The sequence below is a fragment of the Trachemys scripta genome, chromosome 8 (genome assembly GCF_013100865.1).
Source record: "Trachemys scripta elegans isolate TJP31775 chromosome 8, CAS_Tse_1.0, whole genome shotgun sequence".
NCBI classification, from domain to species: Eukaryota; Metazoa; Chordata; order Testudines; family Emydidae; genus Trachemys; species Trachemys scripta.
In genome coordinates, this window is record NC_048305.1 from 95,237,939 (window position 1) to 95,265,484 (window position 27,546).

At 43.1% G+C, this 27,546-nt stretch overlaps 1 protein-coding gene across 1 annotated transcript in view; it reads right to left on the bottom strand.

Moving 5' to 3' along the window:
* The window catches only part of PRKAA2 (protein kinase AMP-activated catalytic subunit alpha 2), a 29,159-nt gene extending 2,149 nt beyond the window's left edge, over positions 1–27,010 (bottom strand). The window contains exons 1-8 of the mRNA XM_034779469.1: positions 26,877–27,010; positions 14,674–14,815; positions 12,108–12,201; positions 10,305–10,449; positions 9,505–9,592; positions 6,513–6,737; positions 2,775–3,279; positions 18–144 (exon numbers count right to left, since the gene is read on the bottom strand). Of these exons, the coding sequence (XP_034635360.1) occupies positions 18–144; positions 2,775–3,279; positions 6,513–6,737; positions 9,505–9,592; positions 10,305–10,449; positions 12,108–12,201; positions 14,674–14,815; positions 26,877–26,970 (1,420 nt within the window). The 5' untranslated portion in view covers positions 26,971–27,010. The remainder of the gene's footprint in view (positions 1–17; positions 145–2,774; positions 3,280–6,512; positions 6,738–9,504; positions 9,593–10,304; positions 10,450–12,107; positions 12,202–14,673; positions 14,816–26,876) is intronic.
* Positions 27,011–27,546: the final 536 nt, after the last annotated feature.

Below are 27,546 nucleotides of genomic sequence, written 5' to 3' on the forward strand. Positions count from 1 at the left end.
CAACACTTCCTGCTTACCATCAATGCTTTTAAAGTCCAAAAGATAGCTGCGATTGTCAACCTGGTAAAGCTGTAAACTCATTTTCACATAATTCCCGGTCACCGGGTTCTTTCGACGCACTCTAAGATGATAGGCGTTCACCACCTAAAACAGGTAACTTTCTTTCAGGAATAAAATTCAAGATGGTAGAAAGAACATTCTCACCTCCCCTCCCCCCGCGTGAAACATTTCAAGAAAAGAACATTGTCTGGAAAAAATGATTGCTTTAACATAAATAAATATCCTAGTTTCTTCTAAAATGTGTTTGTGGTTTTTTTTATGTTAAGTGCTTTTCAGTTAGGGTTGTGCGCACCTCTCTTACCACCCTGCTAGCCCACATGTGTAACTCTCAATACAATCTCTTCCTTTTGTACATAGTTTATAAGGGATTTGCATGGATGGCAGGTTTGTTGGCATGCGAAACCTGTTTGTGGAGTTAAGTCTTAGGGGGCGGACGATTATTGCTCAAGCCAAATACTAGAAAAAACTTCATCGCCTACAGAACTATTTCGCTAACTTCATTCTGGGTGTAATTCCACTTCCGTTTGTATAGCTGCACCAGGGATGAATTTGGCTCATTAGCTCTCTGTCTTGCTGTGCATGTAACCAAGCTATTAGTTGTTGCAGACCCCAATATCTTTATTTAGACTGTAAGCTCTTCGGGGCAGGGATTCTGTCATATGTTTGGACAGTGCCTTGGGCAATGGGGACTTGGCCTCCAGGTGCTACTGCCATACAAATAAATAATACCAAAAAAAGAGAAAGGGAGCGGGCTTCCAGAAATGACAGCAAATCAATTCACTGACCAGAGAGAGAATTTTCTTGGGGAAGAAGAGCGACACATTCAGATTTACTTCAGAGAGCAAATATTAGTTGAATGAAATGGTAATAATATATTTCTGCTCCATTGTAACTAAACACCCTTACTCTGCCCTCTGCCCACCAAAACAGGGAGTGGGGTAAAACTTGAATACAGTCACTTGTGTTAGAAAACAGTCCAAGGTCTAGAAGATATGCTTTAGTCAAACACAAGTAATTGGGATCTATACAGGGGTGACTGGGGGAAGTTCTATGGTCTGTCTTATGCAGGAGATCAGACTAGATCAGTGGTCTCAATCAGGGGTATGTGTATCCCTGGGGGCATGCAGAAGTCTTCTACATCAACTCATCTAGATATTTACCTAGTTTTACAACAGGGGACATAAAAAGCACTAGTGAAGTCGGACAAACTAAAATTTCATACAATGACTTGTAGATAAAGCAATATAAACTATACACTGAAATGTAAGTAAAATATTTATATTCCAATTGATGTATTTTATAGTTTGATGGTTAAAAATGAGAAAGTCAGCAATTTTCAGTACTGGTGTGCGGCGACACTTTTGGGTATTTTTATGTCTGATTTTGTAAGCAAGTTGTTTTTAAGTGAGGTGAAACTTGGGGTACACAAGACATATCAGACTGCTGAAAGGGGTACAGTAGTTGAGAGCCACAGACTAAATGATCTAATGGTTCGTTCTGGGATTATAATTATGAAAAGTTCACACTTGGTTAACTCCTTTGTGGAACCACTAAAACTTGTAATTGCCACAGCCTGTAAAGTAGTTTTCAAACGTGTCCTGAGCTGCCTCTAATGATGGGACTCAGTTACTGCACGCAGGGGCCTGAGCTGAGCCATTTCCCCACTCGTTTCACCTAGCTACCCACAAATGAATTAAATGCTGGAAACTTTAACACGTTATTATGGGTGATGTTTTAAATGCCGGCATTTCAAAAGTAGCATATGCAGCAATGGTAACGTTCACATGCTCTACACCATTAAGTAAACCATTCTAGAATGAACTAGTGGGGATAAACATAGCTGTGTCATGCGGGGTGATGGGCCTGATTCTGCACTGCCTTTCATCTTGTGTTGCTATTTACCCTGGTGCAAAGTGGTCGTAAAAGGCTAATGAGTCAACTGGTCACAGGTAAGTGACTACATGAGGCTATGGAGAATCAGGCACAGGAGTTCTTAATGAGAGCTAAATCAATGGCAAGAATTTATCTGAGCACAAGAAAAATCAACTAGCTAGCTGCTGCAAAAATATCTGTCCTGTCCCATGCGCCGATAGCTCAGAAAACCCAGTAAAAAGAGACTATTATCAAAGCAAAAAAAGAAAAATCAAGCATGAGAAAGTTCAGCCCCAACAGGTGCATTGTTTGGGAAGCATTAAGTGACTGTAAGCATGAGCTAGACATGGATGTACCTTCACCAATAATAAGTACAGTTTCACTAGTAAGAACTTTTGTCCACAGAGTAACACAGCCTATATAGCCCTTAAGAAAAGAATAAAGGGAACGGATTGTGTAATTTCCGGACATGTGATTGTTATGACCCATGCAAGAGCTTTCAAGGTATTCTGTCACTAAAATTAGAAATATGACCAGCTCCTGCTTTCCCTACAGCTAAATAAGAGAATTATTCTTCCAACCTAGGCTGAGAGAGTTAAAATAAGGAAGTGCATATTTTATGTCAGTAATGCATGTGGAGTTTATTTAGCCATAACTAGCATTTTTCATGTTGAGTGTTTGTAAAAGTAAAAATAATAAACTAGAGACGATAATACAGTGGTATTAATTCAAAACAGACAATCCTGTAACAATACTTACTAACTGCACTGATCAATTCAGATCAGGAGAATTTATAAGAAAATAATCCTTGAAAATGGCCACAAAGCACTGATATTTCCTACCTTCCATTCAAAATCCAGCTGTTTCATAGCTCGGTACACTTCAGCCATAATGTCATACGGTTTGCTTTGACTGCGGATTCCTAGATGCCACTTGGCTTTTTTCACAGTCAGAGGTTTTGGCTTGGTAGTATTCAGTGCATCCAAGGGGCACCGTGCTTTGGGACTGTCTGCTATTAAAGGAGGCATCCTCTCTGGGTGTGGTTTCACCCCTGGAGGTATGTGCATAGTGCTGTCATCCATAAATGAGCCAGTGGGCGGACTAGAGGCGAGGTAAAACTCACTGGCTTGGTTCATGATTCTCCAATTGTCAATAATAAGGTGGTAAGCTACTGCAAGCTGGTCTTGTGGGTCACCGCTATACAAACTGTTCATCACCTCTGACTCCGTGCATTCAAACTTCTCACAAACTTCCCGCACTGCGTCATCATCAATGACATTGGCATCGTAAGAAGGATCCTCTGGAAACAAATAACTGGGCAAGTCTTGTTTAAACCACTCGTGTTCTCTAGGGGAAAAAGAAATGAAACTGTGACTACAGAGAGAGAGAGCGTAGCCGTGAGTCTGTATTTACAGTTGGGCAACCTAGCGGTGATTCATTCTATGAGCTACAGCCCGAGGTGGTGGGGAGGGTGAAGGGGGTCGAACCAATCAGACAGACCCTCAGCTGTTGTAAACTGGCAAAGCTTTGTTGTTTCAATGGAGCTACAATAATTTACACCGGTTGACAATCAAGCCCATTATTTTTAGTGATGTCTGTGTCTTCAGTTAGGCAGTGGAACTCATTGCCACAAGACATCAGCGTAGCCAAGAGTTTGGCGGAACTCGAAACAGGCCTGGCCACTACTATAATATTCTATCAAACAAAGTGCTTGTGGAAGGCCTTGATTTGACAGCCCTGCAAACTATTAATTATTTATCAACACATAGGTAGCACCAGTGCATGCTTCCCTCAGACTAAGGTACCACAACAATATTGACTAGAGGGGTGAAGGACAGTGCAGTTGCCACGCTGATTCAGTTTTTGGTCTTTTTGTTGTAACTTCCAACAAAACTGTGAATTGTGTGAAATAGTCACACCAAACAAAGCAAGGAGCGTGTGTAGAGGGTCTCCTGCATGTGATGGGGTGTCCACCCTACACAAGGCTTGCAAGGGTGAAGGTGGCCAGCTAGGCCAATTACCTCCCCAGCCTGCAACTGGAGACGGAGCCAGGGATTTAAGTAGAACCGGCTCAGCTGGACGGGACCAAGCAAGGCCTATATAAGCCAAGAAGCTGGCAACAAGGGGGTGCTGCAGATATTCCCTGGGAGAAGAGAAGATGTATTCAGGACTATGGAGGGTAGTCTGTGGGTACTCCCTGGGAGGAGATTGTTGGGAGGCTGGCAGAGGGGGTGGGGGAAAGCAAAGAAGGTGGGAGATGGTTCAGGAGAATAGTTGCAAGGAATAGGAATGCAGACCTTGGCTGCTGACTAGAAGGCCCCTGATTAGAGGATGGGCCTGGGTCCTGCTACCAGCTGCTGACCAAGAGGCACCATCAGGGCAGTGAGCAGGAACACTGCTTGAGTCAACCTGTCAAGAGGGACTTTGCTACCCCTGGATAGGGGAACATGTGGTGACCCGGCTGGAGGGGAGGCTGCGGTTCCTGAAGCAAGAGGGGCCCGCAGGATGGGAGAGAGAACACTGGAGGAGGTTGCAATGCCTGGTCAGCTCTAATCCCCAGAGGGCCCAGGAGGAGGCACCACCAGTGGTGAGCGGAACCCATGACACCACATCAGTGAATGTCAGCGTTGGTTCACAAATCCAAGGCTGATGTTCAGTTTACAGACAGGCCACCCTCCAAAAGGCACCCCCCGCCCTTGCTCCCTCTCCATTTTGCCAGTGCCGGCAGCAGACAGATCCCCTACAGGCCTCCCTTGGGATTCCAGTTTTTACTGAGGCACGAACTGTGCCCACTGCCTTTTCCAATGCTTGCAAAGTCTTTGAGGGGGTGGGGAGGTGTTCAGCATGCATCCATCTTCCATCTCTATAGGGCAGTGGGACTGGGGAAACACTGGTGGCAATCGCTGGTTATCACACTAGGCCCTATGGGGAACTCCATCTTAGAGACAGTTGGCAATCAGTGTTTCTCTGCTCCTGGATGGGGGTGGAGTGGCCACTAAAATCTGCCTCTTGTGCATGGACTGTGGTAGACATTGGTCACACCCTGGAGAACATATTTTGGGTCTGGAAAAGGCGCTGCCACAAAATTGCCCCTCTAAACCTCTGGGAGCAATTGGATGGTCGTATGCAGCCCAAAGGCAGCAAACACAATGTGTAGGATGGTGTCCCAGAGGAGGAGCCCTTGGGGAGTGGGGTTCCTCATGCAAACCCACACCTACAGGACTAAGTGTGCTGCCAACCCCTAATAATAGCACCTGCAAGTGAACTAAATCCTATATCATTCATCCGGCACTGCAACTGTGATTATATTTGTATGTTAGGAGCTGGCTTGAGACCCAAACACCCATCAGATGGTAATGACTCTTGGTCACTGCTGTGCTGACATAGTTACAAGTGGCCAACCATCCTCCACATCCCATTACCAGCTATTGTCGCCTCATAGGCATTCCTCCCCAAGATGCAATTAGATCCACTAAGCGAAGAGACTTGAAAATAAAGGCACCATTTTCACTTTAGGATGGCGGTGGCACTAAAAAACTATCCTTTCCAAATGAATTAAATACCCAAGGACTTTTGGATGGCTGTGACATTTAAATGCCTATTTTAGAACATCACTTAGATTTAATGATTATTCTGTATTTCACAAAAGATAGAGCATGCTCCTAGTTTACAACACCGTACTAAAATCATTCAGTTTCTAAGAATCTATGAGAATTTTTAAGTCCTGCTGTCAGACATGCATTTTTAATTATATTTAAAGGCCCAAACATCTACTAAAGAATCTCAGTGCTCACATTAGCCTGAATTTATATGGTAATGTGAGCAGACAGAGGTACAGCACCATCTTATTAATTTGCTAGATGAGAAAATTATACTACATTTAAAGGTGAGCCATTTGCCCTCATTAAGGAACATTTGTCATGTGTTTCATTTTGAGAGTTAGGGGTGTGGATCCTGCATTCTTGGTCTATGCAGCTTTTCACGTTTGCTGTGACTCTGCGTATTAAATACACTGTATGCTGAACCTGCATTCAGAAGGAAGGAGAAGTTTTTAAATTAAGCGACACAACGTGGCAGATGAATGCTAATTTCTTAGCATTACTGCATCATATGGCTACTTTTGCCACGCACCGTTAAGGATTTTTGAGACCATTGTATAATGCAATATAAAAGGTCCTGGTTACTTGCTGAAATACACCTACTAACCTTCATAAACTATGGGTATGTTGACACTTAAAAAGTTGCTGCTGCGCCACTGTAGCGCTTCAGTGTAGACACTCACTACAGCGATGGGAGGGGTTCTCCCGTCACTGTAGTTAATATACCTACCTGAGATGCAGTAGGTAGCTCAACAGAAGAATTCTTCCATCAACTTAGCACTGTCTACACCAGGGTTTAGGTTGGCATAGCTACATTTCTCAGGGGTATGGATTTTTCATGCCACGAGAGATGTAGCTTCACCGTTATAAGTTTTCAGCGTCAACTAGCCCTGAGTTCCACAACACAGCTTGCCCACCACACACAAGAACGTCTATCTGAGGAGAGAGGCTTCTGCTGTGACTTCTGGCATGGGACATTACCTTATGTCCTTGATGGTTGCTCGCTTGAGCGGGTCAACCTGCAGCATGTGCATGAGGAGAGTGGCAACTGAACGGTTGAGATATTCAGGGATGTAGAAAACACCTCCACGGATCTTCTTAAAGAGCGTGGGAACATGTTCATCGTCGAATGGCAGCGTCCCGCAGAGAAGAGCATAGAGAATAACACCACAACTCCAGATATCCACCTCAGGGCCAGCATACAACCTAAGCAAAGTCAAGCCAACAGAGAAGATTTCCTTCCCAGGTTTTATCTGTTTGTCAATTGGCATTATATGCTTTGTAGCAGAGGAGCTTTAAAAGTGGACCCTGCAGGCTAAAAGCTTCAGTTCGTACTCCTACCCCAGTGTCCTAAAACTCAGCCTCACTGTAGCTTCTCTGGTTCTCTCAGACTGAGATGTGGAGGTGCAACCCACAGAGGCTAATGAATCTAAGAGGCTAGGAACCAAGTTTGCTCTTCCTCTCCAACTGCTCTGTGAAAAGCTTGTTTTCTTGTTCCAATGGCTGATGGACTCAGCCAACTATTTCTATACATCCACCAACGCAGATATAACTACAAGCAAATATTATACCTGTGTACATTTACTTTTTTATGTAAGAAATCTGTATTCAAATCCGATCAAGTACTTAGGCTTCTAGGAAACTGCTAATGTGGGCTCGGTCATCACAAAGCTTGGGTGCCCTTGATACATTCCTTTGATTGCTGAGGGTTGGATTTTTTTTCAGTAATATTGTGAGCATGCTCCTCCTTGGCCAAAATTTCAAAAGTTGGATGCCTAAAGTTGGGTTCCTACAGCCATACTCAGGCACCTAAATAGCTTGCTCTATTTTCAAAAGTGCCTGTCACCCAGCAGCTCCTACTGAGGCCAATGAAAGCAGGTGAGTACTCAGCATTTTTGGAAAAAACTGGCCAATTATTTAGATGCATAAGTATACCTCTCTTTAGGGTCTTGTTTTTGACAATTCTGGGGGCCCAGTGTTTCTGCTAGTTCCCAGATTGATAGGATGAAAACTGATTTGTTTTCTAGGCCCAAGCAAGATATATCTGCTCTGTCTTACAACCTGTCCTTTCATGCTGTGTTAGCCATCAGGCCATGGCAGAAGGTGAATTTTGAATCCGCTCACATACTCTGGTCTCCTACATAAATCCATGTGCAATGTCATACAACAGAACTAACAGACTGACCAATCTCCACGCTACGTGAAAAACATTGTAATGATAACTCTGACAGCTGCTGTCCCTTTAAGGGCAGGGCAGGGTGGGAAACCCTTCCAGGATATAAAATGAGAAGCTGAGCAGCAGTGAGGGAGTCTGAGGGGAGGCCTGATAAACGAAAGGCAATATAGTCAGGGGATTAGTAGATGAACCTGGTTTTGACGTATATGGTGTTTTTGTTTCTTTTATTCATTGCTAATAAACTGAATCAGTTGAGTCCTTGCAATCTTTCGGGGTCTAGAGGGCAGTAACTTGTCCCTTTTCTCTTGCTGTCCTCTGATACAGCACTATTGTCTATACTGCTTGAATGAAAGCATAGTTAGAGCTCTACTAAAGGAAGTGGGGACAAAGTGGGGGGAGGGATAGCTCAGTGGTTTGAGCATTGGCCTGCTAAACCCAGGGTTGTGAGTTCAATCCTTGAGGGGGCCACTTAGGGATCTGGGGCAAAATCGGTACTTGGTCCTGCTAGTGAAGGCAGGGGGCTGGACTCGATGACCTTTCAGGGTCCCTTCCAGTTCTAGGAGATGGGATAACCTTGATTTGCAGCTTCTTTCTGGAGCTGCAGCAGTTGTGGACTTTCTGGCTTTGCTCCCTGTCTGGCCAGCATGACTCATGGATCCCTGTAAGTGGAGTTGTTGCCTCAACTCAGTCCTCCGGTGGCCTAATTCAGAAGGAACTCTGCCATCACTTCCACCGGCATAAGTGAGAGGGAATTTAATCAGAAACAATCTACATTAATCAAAATGCTGTGTTTATTTGGCCTGTTAGATGAGATACAGCAGTAAAAATGATATGGGGAAAGTGTACTAGGATCTTGCCACCTGTTTTCTGTTAAAATGAATGCAAACCAGACATTGTATAAAAAAATAATTGGTGCGTAACTGGAAAACAGGTGGTTATGAAGAATATGTACAGGATTCTAAATTTGGAAATCCTTCATTCTAATCCTGGTTCTGTCACTGGCCTGCTGTATGGACTTGGACAAATCAGTTTTTCTCCGAGACTCCATTTTCACAACTGTGAAATGGGAAAGGAAAGGTAATACTTCCATCTGGGTGTGATGAAGATTAATTCAGGTTTGGGCAGTGCTTTCAATAGGTAAGGTGCTGTATAAATGCCAAATGCCACCAGTACTGTAGTGCATGACTGCTTCACAGTTTTGTTTATCATTAATTTAACAGGAAGTCATGAACATTCCGTCCCATGACAGCAGCAACCATTTTTTTGAAAAAAGAAATTGATTAAAAGAAGCTAGAAGATAAGATCTTTTAGATGGAACCACTGTTAAGGTATGGAAAAGGGGTAGAGACCATTGTTAAGATTTGGGAAGTGGGTGGGTAAAATTGGTTGGTCTATCACTGAATAGTTCTCTGCACCAACATAACAAAATTACAGATAGACAGATACAAAATTTTGCATAGGGGGTGAATAAGAATTTTGGGGAGGGAAACTCCTTGCATATGAAAAGGATTCAGATTAAAAATATATTTACCTAATTCTTTATTTAGGTATATAAACAAAAATGTCTTTTAATAACTCTAATTTTTTTAGAAAGATCGTTTTCTATTTTTAATCATAGAAAACTAAACAAGGTTTTGTCACTAGATTCACTCCCACTTTTAAAAATGGAGGGGGTGGGGGAGCTCCAGCTATCTTTAACAGTAGTACAGAATAAGTTTCAAATACAAGAACAAATGCAAGAATCACACCTGAACATACACTTGCATTAAAGTGGGTTTTCTCAATGCTAAGTTATACCTTCCGGAGATGACTTCAGGTGCTGCATAGTTTGGGGAACCACAGCTGGTTCGCAGAAATTCACCATCTGACATCATGTTCGACAACCCTAAAAGCAAGATTCTTGCATATTGACACATGCTTTGAATGTATGGTTAGCGAGAATTCTATGCTTCTAAAAGGATGACAGGAGAAGTAGCAAGGGAAGGAGTGGGGGAAATTATGAAATAATAAAATTAAACAATTGGGCAGTTACAGAATGGTGGGGCATCATGTATTACAAATGGGCAGGGATGGTGTCCCTAGCCTCTGTTTGCCAGAGGCTGGGAATGGGCAACAGGGATGGATCACTTGATGATTACGTATTCTGTTCATTCCCTCTGAAGCACCTGGCATTGGCCTCTGTCAGAAGACAGGATACTGGACTAGATGGACCTTTGGTCTGACCCAGTATGGCCATTCTTATGGTCATACGGGGCCAAATTCCATCCTGGTGTTACTGCATTGGAGTCTACCATGAATGTTAGCTAATTTTTTTTTTAATTATTACGCTGAAAACCATGATGAATATGCAAATTACCTTGTTTCTCCACTGTTCTAAAACCCATGTATGTTTATACTACAAACACAAGAGATCTCACTAGCCATGCCTGTCTTCATTGAAGGGTGAGTGTTTACAATTATGAACCCTTCAATTAAAATTATGAAATTGTTAATGGCCATGCAAACTGACTCAGTTCTGTAAGGCATGTTATGTTGACACACTCCAGCAAGTGGCTTGTAGCTGGCTACATTTCTGGAATGCTGTTGGGGTCACATACCAAAATCAGCTATCTTGGCATTCATGTGTGCATCCAGCAGCACATTCTCTGGTTTCAGGTCTCTGTGGACAACCATATGCCTGTGACAGTAATCCACTGCAGAGAGAATCTGCTGGAAAAGGCGTCTAGCCTCTGCATCTTCCACCTACAAAACACCGGGAAACGGTTAAAGCTTTCTCTGAAATGACACTTGGCCAAACAGCTTTGGCTCCGTCATGAGCTGAAAAGCTCTATGAGGCACAGATAAAATTACAGTAAACAGATTGTAAGCAGAGACAAATGTATAAAGCAGATTTTTCCCCTTGCATTTTATACTGCGTTACTGTTTTGAAATAAAGCTAATAACTAGGAGTCATGTGACGAAATTAGGAAAAGCTCAATTTAGACTGGCTGTCACAAAGACCTGTGCTTAATTTGTGTCAGGGCTGAGCTCCGGCACATCTTGGCAGTTTATAGCCCCTGCACCTCTGGGCTTGCTGTGTCAGTTATGAATGTAAAAAAAAATTGCTCTGAGCCGCCGCACCTCTTTCATTACAAATTAAGCACTGACAAAGACCTTCCTAATAGTGAAATCTATTAGACTGTGGCCTAGTCTCTCAAGGGAACCAATAGCAGTCCTATCACAGGAGATTTTAATCTAGACTTGAGAAAGCATTGCACAATGTTCTACAGGGAACAATTCAGTCATGAGGAATGAAGTAGGTGGTTTTGTAGAGGTTAAAAATGGAGCAGCTCTATGATTCTATAATTAGGAAGAATGCAATGGGGAATTAGGTCTAAGAAAGTGTGTTTCTGGCCATTTATACTGACAATTTTGTAATGTTCTTTCATGAAAAATGTAGTTTCTAAATGTCAAAGTCCAGAAAGGCCTAACTTTAATACTTAGAAAGATCAAGTATTTTCTATAAACTGGAAAAAAAATCCTACTGTAAATCAGAATTGTATTCATAAATTTAAAGGACCAATGGAAATGACTCCTTCTACCAGCGTACTTATACAAAAGAGTTTAGAATAAAATGCATTTATTTTGTGACACAACAGGGAGAGAAGAACATTAGCATTGTAGCCTGAGCTTTTCCGGTATCCTAACTGAGATCCTTATTAGTCCATCTTATATGTTCTTATGTTCCTGGCTGGTGGCTGTATGAAACCTACCAAGACATCCGTAAGGGAGTTACTAGTGATTTTCCTTGTATTTAACAGTAGGTTTATTATTTGATTGGCTTATTTCTCTGGCTTGTTTTTGTTTTTTGCTTTTTTGTTTATATGCCGTAACACAACATGGAGTAGTTGCAAAGTGATATATACAACTATATTCTAGGCCAAATGCAAGATATTCAGGATAGGACTATTTTTGTTCCATTTAGCTAGAACAGGGATTGGCAACCTTTGGCATGCGGCCCTCCAGGGTAAGCACCCTGGTGGGCAGGGCTGGTTTGTTTACCTGCCGTGTCCGCAGGTTTGGCCGATCGCGGCTCCCACTGGCTGCGGTTCGGCGCTCCAGGCCAATGGGGGTTGCGGAAAGCGGCGGCCAGCACATCTCTCGGCCTGCGCTGCCTCCTGCAGCCCCCATTGGCCTGTAGTGCCGAACTGCGGCCAGTGGGAGCCGCGATCGGCCGAACCTGTGGACGCGGCAGGTAAACAAACCAGCCCTGCCCACCAGGGTGCTTACCTTGGCGGGCTGCATGCCAAAGGTTGCCGACCCCTGCGCTAGAAAGTATCCCATTTTGCAAAACCATTTTATTCCTCAGCACCATCGTTTTCCCACACGAATCTTTATCTTGACAAGATACTGTCACTTACACGTCCATGCTTACAGATGTAATCAAACAATTCGCCACCAGATACATATTCCATTACCATGAAAAAATCAGTTGGAGTGCTGATGACCTGATATCTTCAAAAACAAAAGAGAGAATTTAAAAAGACTTGATTAGTAACAACAAGGCAAGGTTTTTAAACAGTTTACTATTATAACTTCTTCTGTAAAATAAACATTTGTTTTGATCTTGTGTATAAAATTGCTTTCCATATATGAAAAGCAATCACTTATATTTTAAGATGCAAACAAACATAATATCTTTCAGTGGTCTATTGAAAGGATCTGTTTCACAAATTCACTTCTTTATTTCTTAAGCTTTTACATAATCCTCTGAAATCTTTGCTACAGTAGTTTACCACACTTAGGACTAACCTGATTTTAAAATTTCCATTTTGCCTAAGATTTACAGCAATGTCTTAAGAGATGCAGGCTGCCTTCAAAAGCAAAAAAGGAATATTAACTCCTTCCCCCTCCCCCTTTGTATTGAGGATACAGGAGAAAAGAACTCTAGGTACTATAGGCAGTTTGAATCTTTCCTATTTCACTCCAGTTTCTCAGCTAGTGTAAATTGGCATAACTTTATTGACCTCAATGAAGCTACATAAATTTATAGCAACACCAGCTGAGGTTCACATCTATTTTCTTGTACTCCGATTTTGTGTTTGCACTGCTTATAGTTGAATTTGTGTTCTGTATCATTACATTAGAAGTGAACAAATAACTTCCTGTCTTCTTAAAACTGCATGTAAATACATCGTGTTCAGTAAAACCCTCAAAAGATCAATAAGGGTTAATACACTTTAGCGTGGTTTGAGATCCAGTAAACCAAAGTCTCTGATAATTCGTTAATGTATACAAGAAAAAAGATAAAGTAAATGTAATGCATTCTCACTTGCTAATTTTCTTTAACATACCATTTCATGATTCAATTATTTATCCCAGACCCTATTGATGTTCTTAACTTCAATTTAATTTTTAGGCCATAATTTGTTGTCTTTGACATATATGAGAATTGGTTGAGACTCAGGGTGCCAGATGCCTCTTTGAGAAGCACTTTTTGCTACCTGGTTTATGAAATGGTACCAATCTGTTCTCAAATATGCTAATGATACTGTGGAGTAACTCCATTAAAGTCAATAGTTCCCTCAGAATTACGGTGGATTAACTGGAAGCAGAATTTGACCCCTTCCCTCTCAGAGGAAGGCTCACTAGATACATGCCAATGCTCTAAACATCAGATTATCCTTCTAATTGCCATTCAACCACTTCATTTTATAGAAATGCCAAATGTATTTAATGGCTGGCTACTATAATAACTTGACTTGTGCAGTTAAGCCTTGAGGTTTCTGGATTTTTAATCTGAGAATACTAAACTATTGCAGTGCAAAGCAACAGAGGGTCCTGTGGCACCTTTAAGACTAACAGAAGTATTGGGAGCATATGCTTTCATGGGTAAGAACCTCACTTCTTGCATCTGAAGAAGTGAGGTTCTTACCCACGAAAGCTTATGCTCCCAATACTTCTGTTAGTCTTAAAGGTGCCACAGGACCCTCAGTCTGAATCTGTAAAAAACAAAAAACACGGCTACCCCTCTATTGCAGTGCAGTTACCTATTTGCAACTTAAATTTGGATACTTCGGAGTGTCAGTTTTGAACATTCTTACCAGAATTTTATCATCATAAACAGAAAATGGTAACTTTAGTCTTCTGATATCCAGACCATTAATGGAGAACTCCTATTGGTTTGGGGCTAGGAATTCACCTCAAGAGCCTGATCATGTAGTCATTACTCAGACAAAAGTCTCATTGCCTTCAAAGACTGCCGGATCAGGCCAAAAGAAAAGAGAACAATAACTCCCATTGACATCTATGGTAGTTACTTGTAGCCCTCAGTTCTCAGTCACCATTGCCTTTCGATTGAAAACAACAGGGCTTGCACAGGTGTAAGTATGCAGAACTTGATTCAGTAAAGTTTACTATGCATGGGATTGCCAAATTAATAACCCAAACTTCCCAGTGAGACTGGTCTGTATAGTTTTCTAAGGCTCTGATTCTGCTCTCATTGACTTCAATGTAGCAAGACTGGGCCCTAACCCAGCAAAAACCGGTACACCTGTTTAGCTTCGTATATTACTGGGAGTCATGCCACTGAAGTCAAGTAAAGTGAAGCATGTGTGTAAGACTTGTAGGATTAAATCCTTAATTTATAACTTGGTAGGTTCATGACTAGAACTGCACGAAGGCAGCCTGATCCAAAGCCCTTTGAAATCACTGATTTCAATGGGCATGGGACAACCCCATAATGAACTTAGCTTATTTGCAAAAAATTACAAAATGTCTTGAATGAATTATTTAAGAGAATATTAATTAGCTGGCTCCGTTCACTGCTTCTCAAAATGGAAACTTACTATTTCACTCTTTTCCATCTTCAGCAAGTGTAATTTAATTTGCTAGTAAAACAGAAATGCACTCAAGAGCATTCCCTCTGACCCACCATAGAATTTAAATGGAATCTGAACAAAGAGAAGCAGTAGCAGTAGTACTCACAGTTTGATAATATGAGGGTGCCGAAAGAGTTTTAGGTTTTGAATTTCTCTCTTGATTTTCCCAACCACATCCAAACTCCGAATTTTCTGTCTATTTAAAATTTTTACGGCAACTTTATGTCCTGTCAGCTGGTGTTCTCCAACTAATGGAAAGAGAACATTAGTAGGTCACTAAAGAGAATGCAATGACCTGTAGGAGTAATTTAGCTTACTGACATAGGTGGGTTCTGAGGGAACAATGGGAGGAGGGTCATAATGGGTAAATTGTCTGAAAGTTGGGAACTAGAGGCCTGCACAGGGGACTGGTGTTTGGACTCGATGACTAATAAAGGGATATCATCTCTAGGTTAGTGATTCAAGTCCAAGCCACATTGTTGTCACCATCTGCAGATGACTCAGTGGCCCTGTGTGAAATGAGTCTGGTGATCTCAGTCCAGGCCCCAAGCCTGGATTTATGACGTAGACACAACTGACCACTTTACAGAAAGTTTCAGAGGCCACAGCTCTGATGGACACGGAAACTATGCAGTCAGAGAGGCTCTTTTCTGTTTCTGAGGCACTTTTTCCATGCACTCCTATGAAAGGGATGAGTTTATGGAGCCTTCAAAGTCCTCCCATCCTCGCCCAGGATGGAGAGAGTGGAACTGAGCATTATCTATGAAGTTCTATACAGAGTGCTCACAATCCTGCAAGCTATATTGAAGGATGACCAGTCTATACACGTTTTATCCAGAGATCCACAAGCAAGTAGTTTCTGACTAGTTATGTATTTTAAGGTGCAGCTTCGTTCTCACTGAACGTCAAGCCATTAGGGAGGTGAAAGGATGGAGTTAACCCTGTCTCTCCCCTTATGTTGCAATCCTTCCCCTAACTATAGATATTTTTAATCCCTCCTATGCTGCCTTCTGTTTCTAACCACATTAAACTAAAGCTACTTTCTCTCGCCCACAAAGCCCCGCATGTATCATACACTGGGATTTTCCAAGCATGCCTTATCGAGCGCTTCAGCAGAGCAAGCCAAACTCTGCTCTGAGTTGTACTGGTCCAATCACTTACATGGATGGCAGTGGTGTAACACGATAGGAGAATGTGGCTCAGAGTTTTTAACTTAATGTGAAATTTCCCAGCTTTTGTCAGTTTAAGCCAGCCTCCTTCTGTCACCACTTAATGTACTACTTCTTGTGAGAATTAGAAAATAACATAAGAACATAAGAATGGCCGTACTGGGTCAGACCAAAGGTGCATCTAGCCCAGTATCCTGTCTCCCGACAGTGGCCAATGCCAGGTGCCCCAGAAGGAGTGAACCCAACAGGCAATGATCAAGTGATCTCTCTCCTGCCATCTATCTCCACCCTCTGACAAACAGAGGCTAGGGACACCCTTCCTTACCCATCCTGGCTAATATCCATTAATGGACTTAACCTCCATGAATTTATCCAGTTCTCTTTTAAATGCTGTTATAGTCCTAGCCTTCTCAACCTCCTCAGGCAAGGAGTTCCACAAGTTGACTGTGCGCTGTGTGAAGAAGATCTTCCTTTCAAACCTGCTGCCCATTAATTTCCTTTGGTGGCCCCAAATTCTTGTATTATGGGAACAAGTAAATAACTTCTCCTTATTTACTTTCTCTATATCACTTATGATTTTATATACCTCTATCATATCCCCCCTTAGTCTCCTCTTTTCCAAGCTGAAAAGTCCTAGCTTCTTTAATTTCTCCTCATATAGGACCCATTCCAACCCCCTAATCATTTTAGTTGCCCTTCTCTGAACCTTTTCTAATGCCAGTATATCTTTTTTGAGATGAACAGACCACATCTGTACGCAGTATTCAAGATGTGGGCGTACTATGGATTTATATAAGGGCAATAAGAACTCTCCATCTTATTTTCTATCCCCTTTTTGATGATTCCTAACATCCTGTTTGCTTTTTTGACTGCCGCTGCACACTGTGTGGACGTCTTCAGAGAACTATCCACGATGACTCCAAGATCTTTTTCCTGATTCACTGTAGCTAAATTAGCCCCCATCATATTATATGTTTAGTTGGGGTTATTTCTTCCAATGTGCATTACTTTACATTAATCCACATTAAATTTCATTTGTCATTTTGTTGCCCAATCACTTAGTTTTGTGAGATCTTTTTGAAGTTCTTCACAGTCTGCCTTGGTCTTAACTATCTTGAGCAGTTTAGAATCATCTGCAAACATTGCCACCTCACTTTTTACCCCTTTCTCCAGATCATTTATGAATAAGTTGAATAGGATTGGTCCTAGGACTGACCCTTTGGGGACACCACTTGTTACCCCTCTCCATTCTGAGAATTTACCATTTATTCCTACCCTTTGTTCCCTGTCTTTTAACCAGTTCTCAATCCATGAAAGGACCTTCCCTCTTATCCTATGACAACTTAATTTACGTAAGAACCTTCGGTGAGGGACGCTGTCAAAGGCTTTCTGGAAATATAATACTTATTAGCTGCTAAGATACATTTAGTCTGAATGACAGATTATGTTCACATTCCATTCTCTGGACTTGATGACTACTCCAATCACCCTCTCCCAAACTGTTTTCACCATAACCAAGGGATCCAGTCCTGAAGGCCTTACACAGACATCTATCTTTGCAAAAGCTTAATAAACACTTAGTGGAAATCTCAGAATTTACCCCTGATAAAATAAGCAGAGACACATGTTCATGAGGCCTCTAGGGGAGGGCTGTCTGGAAAAGAATTCCATTTGGCAAATATTATTAAAATGTAAACATCTTTTTTCGTTCTGCATTAGAACAAAAAGTAGACCTTTAAAAACTTCTGTGAGTGTGAGATAATATGACTCTCACCCTTCCCCTAAGAACTGACAATAACCCAGTGGTTAGGGCCCTCACATGGGAGACTGACACTCTGTTTGCTGAAAAATTTCCAACCAGCTCTAGTTATAGTGTCCTCTAGGGAGTAGGATGCCAGGAAGGGACTTGCCTTTACATAGGGCTTCCAGTTCCTCAAGAGAGAAATTGATTAATACAAGGTTTATGTACCACTTAAGCCTTAGGCCTTGTCTACACTACAGGGGAAATTCAATCTAAACTACGCGATTTGAGTTACATAAATAGCGTAACTCAAATCGACATAGCTTAGACCTACTTACCGCAGCGTCCACATTATGCGATGTTGACAGGAGATGCTCTCCTGTCGAATCCCCCTACTCATCTCGATCTGGTGGAGTACAGGAGTTGACAGGAGAGCGATCTGCAGTCGATTTAGTGGGTCTTCACTAGACCCGTTAAATTGGCCACTGATGCATCGATCGCTGCTCGTCAATCCCCCCGGTAAGTGTAGACAAGCCCTCAGTGAACTTACAGGGCTTAAGTGGGACTTACGTGATGCATAGGTCTTAAACTAGCCCTCTGTACAGGGATTATGTTCAGCAGAAAGATATAATCAAGAATAATGCCAAGGTCTAGACTGTTATGTAGTCTGGCGTAGATTACTTTCCCTATAGAGTCTTAGCACACAAGTGCTAAAAACATATAAACAAAAAATACTGAAAAAAATATGTCCCTGAAGGGGCAATCTGTCTCTGTGGAGCTCATATCCAAGGCTAAATTGCAAGGATTTACAGCATGTAAAGATTAGGTTAATCAGAAATAGATACACATAAATCACGGGGGAGAATATTTATTGTCACACAGGGGAAGAATAAATCTCAAATAACCTAGTCTTAAAAATAGAACTTTACACACTTAAATAATTATATGCAATCCTCCCGCTGTGCAAAATAACAGCAACGGCCAAATTCTGCAGAAGTCTTTACTCAATGGGAGTTTCCACAGTTGTGTTTCTTGGCTCCTGAATACTGCAGTGGGAAACCAGTTCTTAAGACTTGTAGTAAGCCCTGATTTTAGGGGACATGCTGCTGCTGCAAACTTGAGTACATTCTTTAAAAATACAGGTCAGAGAGAAATGGGTTGGTGTTGTTTGTCTCCTATTGAGCACATTGGGACTGACTTTGCTCTCACTTACCCTCAATTTACATCAGTGTAATTCTACCGAGGTTAGTGGAATCACATCAGATTAAAAATGGTGTGTAAGATCTTAGAATTAGACCCACTCCTTGCAATTGAACAGCCTGTGTCACAAAGTGTTCTGTGTATATGAAGCCAAAATTATAACAAGGAAGCTCCTTGCATATCATAGCAATAATACCTCTGGCATTAACATTTATGTCGCAGTTTACAACTTGAAAGTCTTTAACACCATTTTTTTTTGCCCATAATTTTAGAAATGGTGAGGAGCCTGCAAAGACTTACACATGCTAAACTTGACATAGAGTGGGTGGAATAATGGCTCAACTGATGTTAACGGGAGTCTTTCTTGACACTGAGACTTCAAAGAGGCCAGAACTTCAACCTGAAAGTTATCCCATTGCAACTCACAGCATGCAAACATAAGTACCTGTATAAATTTTTGCAGGATTGGTTAATATTTTGCTTTTAGCTTCATATAGTTAATTACCATTACATAACATCTTTCCCGTGCCTATATTAGAACACATGCCAAAAACTAGTTTCTTCCATTCCTCTCTGTCATTTGCTGCTACTTCTATCTGTTCTATGGCACAGAGATGACCTGTTCTGCCCTCCTGGAGAAGAGGTCTTCTTCAGGTTTCTCTTGACTGCCCTCATTTCCTTACACCAGTACCTTCATGTGGGAATCTGTGTGTTGGTACGCTCCAGATATGTCCAGTGCATCCTTCTGATTCTGGTGGCAATGAATGAGCCGATAGTTGGTGATTTCTCAGAACTCTTCATTGTAACAAAGTCTTTCCAGCCAATGCCCAGAATCTTTCGCAGACATTTATTTTCAAAAGTATCTAGTTCTCTGTCTACAATTTTTAGTAAATACCCAGCTCTCACACCCGCAGATGTATCTTAGCACTGAGATTATGTTTGAACTGAAAATTCTCAGTTTTGTCCTGATGCTACATATCCTTAATTACCATAAGTTTAGTAAATGCTGTGGGTGCCTTTTCTATCACTGATGTCACTTATTTTACTATCTTCCATAGGAATCAACTTTAGTTAAATCTTTAAAATAAATCTATAGTTTAATAATTACATAACTAAGGAGTTCTCTGTATGAAAAGAGATCCAAAATTTAATCTAAAACAGGAGGAAACCAATGAAACCACTGACATATTTTAAGAGATTAAAATCACTACATTTTTTTAAAAGCTGATTTATTTCTACTTGAGAATTTGCTTAATGCACTCTAATACGTATTTTCTAAAATAATGCCTTAATCAGCTGTTTCTATCTAACAGCGTTGGATTACATATAGTTACAAAATGGTTAATGTTTCTTATACTACATTAATAAGGTGGGGCACAGGTGGGGTTTTTGTTTGTTTTGGTTTTGATTTTTTTTTTTTGATTACACTGAAAACTTGCTTACAATAAACACAAAGATACAGTGACATTCGTAATCAGGGAAGCCACATAATAATAATCTGAAGCCCAAGACAGGGAGTAATAACTGTTTTATGGATAAACCCTGCCATTAAATTATTAACAGCATATCATTTTAAAGGCTTTAAACAGATCACTAGAAGCACATTGCAGTGTCTGAGTGCGAACTGAAGCAGAGCATGAAAATGACAGAGCCGTAACGCTGTTACCATTCTGGGTGAACGAGGTCATTATTATTAGCGAAGAGATAAGCACTGCCAGAGATTCTTTCCTCAATAAGAGTATCCCAAAAATAAAACACTTGAAAATAAAAGCACCGCTTTGCATGTCCATTTTAATGTTTTAAATATTATGAAGAGTAAATGGAACTGCAATATGCTACGGTTTGTATTATACACGCAAGTTAGGGATTTAACTATGGGCTGAGGTAAACAGGGTCATTCTCATTGCGCTGTACATAGAAAATACCAATCATCAGTATTAGGAGGCACCTTTGCATCTCTTGGGATTCTGGAAATTACAGTTTTCCAAGGATTGCTCTGATTTACAGCATCCTATGCCCTGCTGCTTATGGGCAGCTCTGTAGCCCAGAATTTCTAGAAAATGCTATGCTAAAGCAACCCCCCTTCTACATTTGCGAGGGAGACAGTGTATGGCCACTTATGATGACCCTGCACTGGGAGAATTCTCCGCAGGCCCTTTGTGGCATAGTTCTGGAAGGAAGTCAGTCTCTCTTCCAGCCAGGGTTAATGTAGCATGTACATGGAGTACAGGTTATATACTCTGATGGAGAAGAGGGGGAGGCGAGAAAGGGGACTGGAATAGAGCACATCAATATCTATAGACCTTGCATCAGGGATGGAAAAGCCCCCAGGACATATGATTTGGCAGGACAATAGAAATCCCACATTTAAGGCCTACAAATCACACACCTCAACAGTATGACGCACAATAAATAATACTTTGCATGTGCTCATCGAAGCACCTTCCATTGGAGAATCTCAAACCATTTTCCGATATTAAAGAATTATACCATGCCACATCTCTTGTGGTCAGTAAGATGATAGAACTGCTTTAGGTGGGGGAAACTGAGGCACAACAAAGTGAAGTGGCTTGGTCACAGTCATGCAGAAGTGACACAACCAGGAACAGAACCTGTTTCTACTATGTATTTACATCACTCCCATCCTCACTCATAAGACTAGACCAGGCCTGAAAGACTGTATTTAAAGAAATAATGCTACTGAATAGCTTATCTTCTTTCCATCCCTGAAAAACAACACGTACCTTTGCAGTTTTTAAGTTCAAACACATTAATAATTAAAAATAACAGTCTGCTTTGTAATCCATCTTTTGCTTACAGTAAGCATTAGATACAGAGATATTATTGTTTCACTCCCCAGTGACTTGTTAAGCCGACACGTATGTCTTGAGAGACAAAGAGTGACTATAAATTGCCTTTTAAACACTTCAGGTTTCTAATGTAGCTGTTTACAGCCAGAGGAATCTTTCCGTGCTGGAGTAAACACACTTTTCTGCCCTGTTTAGTAGGTTGCTGTGGCTAGCCTTCATTTTATCTTTGGTGGTTAGTTTGTGTTCTGTTCTTTCTAATGATTTTATCTTAAGCTACTGGGTCTAGTTGGGAGTCTGTGTTCCTCTCCACTATACACAGTGGGGAATAACTGGCTAGGAGGTAGTACTGCTGAAAAGGATCTGAGGATTACAGTAGATCACGAATTGAATATGAGTCAACAATGTGATGCCGTTGCTAAAAAGGGTCGTATCATTCTGGGTGGTATTAACAGGAACGTGATATGTAAGACATGGCAGGTAATTATCCCACTCTAGTTGGCACACGTGAGGCCTCAGCTGGAGAACCGTGTCAATCCTGGGCCCCACCCCTTAGGAAAGATATGGACAAACTGGAGACAGTCCAGAGGCGAGCAACAAAAATGATAAAAGGTTTAGAAAACCTGATCTCTGAGGAAAGGTTAAAAAAGCTGGGCATGTTTTGTCTTGAGAAAAGAAGAATGAGGGGGCCCCTGATAACAGCTGTTAAGAGAGGTTATAAAGAGGATAGTGATCAATTGTCAGAGGCTGTTAAAAAGAGGACAGTTCTCCCTATCCACTGGAGGTTAGTCAAGTATTAATCTGCTTAATCTGCAGCAAGGGAGATTTATGGTAGATACTAGGAAAAAGTTTCTAATTATAAGGGTAGTTAAGCTCTGGAATAGGCTCCAAAGGAGGTTGTGGTTTTTAAGAAGAGGCTGGATAAACACCTGTCAGGGATGGTCTAGGTTTACTTGGTTCTGCCTCAGCGCAGGGGGCTGGACTGGATGACTTCTTGAGGTCCCTCCAGCCACTTCTGTGATTCCATGTTGTGGAAGCTGTGAAACTTGTTGCTCACAGTACATGAACAATTTTTCATACACTAATATTAGAAATAGGTTTTAGAAATGTAGATCCTGCAACTAATTTCCCCCAGGTTCTTGGGGGGGGGGGAAGGGGCGGGTACTTGGAAAAAGTGATGTGATATGGAAGGAGCAGCAGCTCCAATGTACACTCTCTTGAGAACTGCAGAAATCCCCCAGCAGAGCTTCACAAACAAGGGAAAAGCTAGAAGCAGATGGTGTGTAGCACATTCCCTTTTGGTACCTGGTGGTTGTCTGCTGGGAAACCTCCATGAAGTAATGTTGCTCGAACTCTGCTTCACGCCTCCCCTCCCTCTTAGGAGTGAGGTGAGCAGTAGTGGGGTGGGGGATTCAGCCAGTGGCAGCAAACCTTCTCAGAAGCATTGGCTGCCGGCCTTACTACATGCGTGGAGGGGAAGACCATCCTTAGGCCTGGGGGGTAGTGCTACATTGACGCACAGATCCTTGGGGTTGGCAGGATGTACCCCTCCACGGAATCACAAAGCCCTCCCTTTGGAGGGAAAGGTGTGGGGATACTCCACAGAGGAGAAACTCAGAGATTCTGATGTAGTCTTTCCTCCTAAAGAGAGGGGCCCAGAGGGCCCAAAGACTCTAATACTCCTGGATTATCAGCATCATGACATTTTTCAGTGCACTTCTCCCTTTATTTTATTACGCACGTTCAGGGCCTGATGCAAAGCCTATTAGAGTCAATAGATGCCAAGTCAAAAGAAAATGTATAGTGTTACTCTTCTTAAGTACCTAACTTCTTCTTTGAACATTGCATTATTGTCAGTGTTTGGCAAACATGCATCGTAAGCGGTTAACAAGGCGAGCGTGGAAGAGATGTAAACAAAGCTCTTTCTAAAAATGGCCCTTTCTGATTTAGCTATTTTTGAGCAGAAAATAGTCATGAAAAGAAACAATATTGCTCTTGCAATAAGTTGCACCAATCGTGAAAGTTTAATGAACGCTGAAGTCCCCAAATGTCCTAGCTCTCCACAGAAACTCCATGAGCTTTACCTCATAGGCACCTGGGTTTCTCTGAAGCAGTAAAAGTCAAAGCACTTACTGCTTCTGCAAGTACTACCGCTGGAACACAAGAGCTTATGGGACAGCGAGAGAACTCATTTCCTATTATTAACTTCCCCTCTCTTGACCCTACCTCTACCCCCGATTAAAAAGAAATTGAAGAAAAACAATAAAACGTGTAACTAACAAAGCTGCCCCAATTCTTCATCATAACCATTTGCTTGTATGTTATATCACTATCCCCTACTTGTGGCACAGGGTTTAACTCTGATCTGTTTGACCAGTGCCCAGGACAATGGAGCCGTGATCTTGGCTGGGGCTATTGGGTGCTGCCATAATATGTTTACTGCCATTATTAATTACTATACTTTTGCCTACACCTAACGAAACCCTGAGACCTGTAATCTCACTGTTGTCTTTGACTCTCCTCACAACTCCTTCTAGCCACTCAGCCCATCCCATCTTGGATCTCTTGCTGAATCCTGTTACCTCTTCCTCTTTTAACTAAATTCCAGTCCCTCCTTAAAACCATCCCTCATCTTCAAGAAATCCCTTCTTTTTTTCCTCCTTGATAATCCCCACACCTTTTCCCCTTCTTAATTATTGTGTGGTAGCTTATGTTTTCTTATATTTAAAGAGTATACTTTTGGGGGGCAGGAACAGCGACTTCCCTAACGCACTGTGCAAAGTGACAGTGCCAGATCACTAGGGTTATTAAAAAAAATCAGCCTGAAAAATGGTTGTAAAATGTCTATACATCTCATATTCTGAGTGAACAGGAAATAATTATGCAAAATATATATACGCTTGAATTGATAGCTCATAATATATCTTATTTCCTTCATGTTTCTTGTTAGAACATAATGATTACAGGCTACTCTACTGCCCATTAAATCAAAATTGCTATAATTTAGCACACAAAGAACACACCTAGTTTAATCTCAGTTTGGAAACCATAAATCCACTTTGCATATGCCAAACTCCCACTAGAAAAGAGGATGGTGTTTTAGGCACAATACTGAGAAAAATTATATGTATAAGGCACTACTCCATGAAAAGAACTTTTCTTAAATCCGAATTGGTTACATTGTTTTAAACACGTCTTTGGGAAACTGCTGGTTGTGTCTGAAAGTCAGGATTGACTACAGTAATGATTTAATTATTTAAATGGTCCCTTTTTGCCAGGTTTATTTATCCTGACAACTCTTTATTCTGGGCATTTGGGATTTGTTGAGTGAAGAGGAACATTTTTTTTTCTAAGAGACCCGATGAATTGTGTATTTTTCTTTGGCACTGTTATATGAGAAAAGTCATAATTCGACTTTACGTTCGAATTAATAGGAAAAAAAGACGGTGCATGTACTTTTATTCACAAATCTTTCAGACAGCTGAGGTAAAGATTGTATCTGACTTGCAAGTGCCAGGTGACTTCTGACTGATCACGAATCAGCCTCTGCTGTAGGAATTCCTATGTATAAATCAACCCTGACTCCCTATCCCTTCTGCTACAGTTCTCAACCCAAAGCTGCTTTGATTCTGGGAGTATGATGTATTTAGGGATAGGGAGAAGAAATCATCTTTGGCTCTTGCTCACCACCCCTATTCCCCAACATGACACCTGCTACATCTTCTACAGCAGTGACACAGATGGAGCTCAAGACTGATACATATGACACAACAAACGCGAAGATGCTGGTCATCAGTGCATAGCTAAGACAGATCCCTTCAGTCACCACTTCGTTCCCAATCTCCTCCATACGCAGAAATGAACATTTGAACATGCTCTTTTCTTACCCACAGGCAAATGAGGAATGTAAAGGTCAGGGTTAGAAATGGCTGCATATGGTTATTAAAGAGTGGGGGTTGCTTCTCCCTGAAACCTCCTGCTCGCACCCATTCAGCATTCCTCTGCCACAATTACCCTCTTCTCTCCAGGAGTAGCTTGCTTCCCCGCTCTCCACCAGCCCCACACAATATCCCACAGGCAGCAGGGACGCTCCAGCTTTAGGAAGGACACATACCAGGTGAAGAGGGAAGCATTCAGTTCTTAAAGTTAACACCCACTAGGACTAGGGTGACCAGAGAGCAAGTGTGAAAAATCGGGATGGGGTAGGAATAATAGGCGCCTATATAAGAAAAAAGCCTGAATATTGGGACTGTTCATATGAAATTAGGATATTTGGTCAGCCTAACACCCACATTCTTTTGTGTGAACAATAGGCAGGGTATCATTCAGCTGTAATCACCATACCGCTGCCCAAGCCAATTCTCTGCAGCATGCCTGGCTCCCGCAGCCTGGGACCTACGTGGCTTGACATTGTGCTGCTGCCTCAACATGCCCGTGGCAAATATTTCCAGCCTCGGTTGCCAGGTCTGGTTCCCTGCACAGGAATCCCAGTCACGGTGTTCTCTGGCAATAGTAACCACCCATAAGAAAGCCTGTCCCCTGCCTGTGGCTATGGCGAGGGTACCAGGCGTGCATAGGGGAAGTGGATTCCACACGCTGCCCGCCTGGCCTGGTTTACAAAGGGCAGGGAAAGGCTGCACAGCGGAGGGAAGGAAAGAGGACAGGCGGTGGAGTGGTGAGGGTGACACTGGGAAGAGGGACTCACATAGTACATGCCTACAGGTTGCACAGGCCTCACCTGTTGCACTGGGCATAGTGAGGGGCATACAGGGGGGAGAGGGAGGGATAGGACTTCACACAGTGCATCCATGAGAGGGAGGGTGCAGGTCAGTGGAGGGAAGTGGAGGGATGAACGATGCATGCACTGGTGGCAAGAGGGACACTGCGCTGTGCTTGTGCCATGGGCAGGGAATCGGAGGTGGCGTATACTGGGGCAAGGGATGGGGCTGCACGGCTGGTGCCCTGGGGGAAGGGAGCTGAGGGTAGGGTGACCAGATGTCCCGATTTTATAGGGACAGTCCTGAATTTTGGGTCTTTTTCTTACATAGACTCCTATTACCCCCCACCCGTCCCAATTTTTCACACTTGCTGTCTGGTCACCCTAGCTGGGGGGCTGCAGGGGGCATGCACAGGGGACTGCCCGGTGCGGGCCCTGGGGAAAGGGAGTGAGGGGGCTGCCGGGTGCGGGCCCTGGGGGAAGGGAGCGAGGGGCTGCCGGGTGCGGGCCCTGGGGGTGGGACTGGGGGAAGGGGGCTCGTGTTTGCCCAGTCCGTGGAGCAGAAGCGAGGGGCTGCTTCCAGCCCGGCGCCGCTGCTCCCGGAGCCGGGCGATCCCGATTCCCCGGCGCCCCCTCCCCGGGGGGCGGCCGCCGCGCCCAGCCCAGGTACTCAGCTCTTGACTTTGCCGAAGGTGCCGACCCCGAGGGTGTCCCCCAGCACGTAGTGCCCGATCTTCACCCGCCCGTCGTGCTTCTGCTTCTCAGCCATCTTCGCTGCGCGCTGCCGGAGGGACCACAATGCAGCAGGGCCGGTCGGGCGGGGGGGGGGGGGCGGGGGCAGGGGGGCGGCCCGGGGCAGGGGGATGCCAGCCGGGGGGGGGGGGGGGGCAGGGGGCATGCGGGGGGGAAGGGGGCTGATGGCGTGGTGCCAGGCTGGGGGAGGGGCATAGCGCAAGGGCAGGCCGAGAGGGAGGCAGGGTGCATGGTGCATGCACGGTGGAGGAGGGGAGGGTGCCAGGCTGAGGGGTGAGTGCCAGGCTTGGGAGCGGGAGAGGAATGGCAGAGTGTCAGGCTAGCAGGGTGCATGGTGCAGGAGGAGAGGTGGGTGCCAGGCTGAGGGGTGGATGCCAGGCTTGGGAGAGGAATGGCAGAGTGTCAGGCTAGCAGAGTGCATGGTGCAGGAGGAGGGGAGGATGCCAGGCTGAGGGGTGGGTGCCAGGCTTGGGAGTGGGAGAGGAATGGCAGAGTGTCAGGCTAGCAGGGTGCATGACGTGGGAGGAGGGGTGGGTGCCAGGGTGGAGGCTAGGCATAGCGCAAGGGCAGGCTGGGAGGGAGGCAGGGTGCC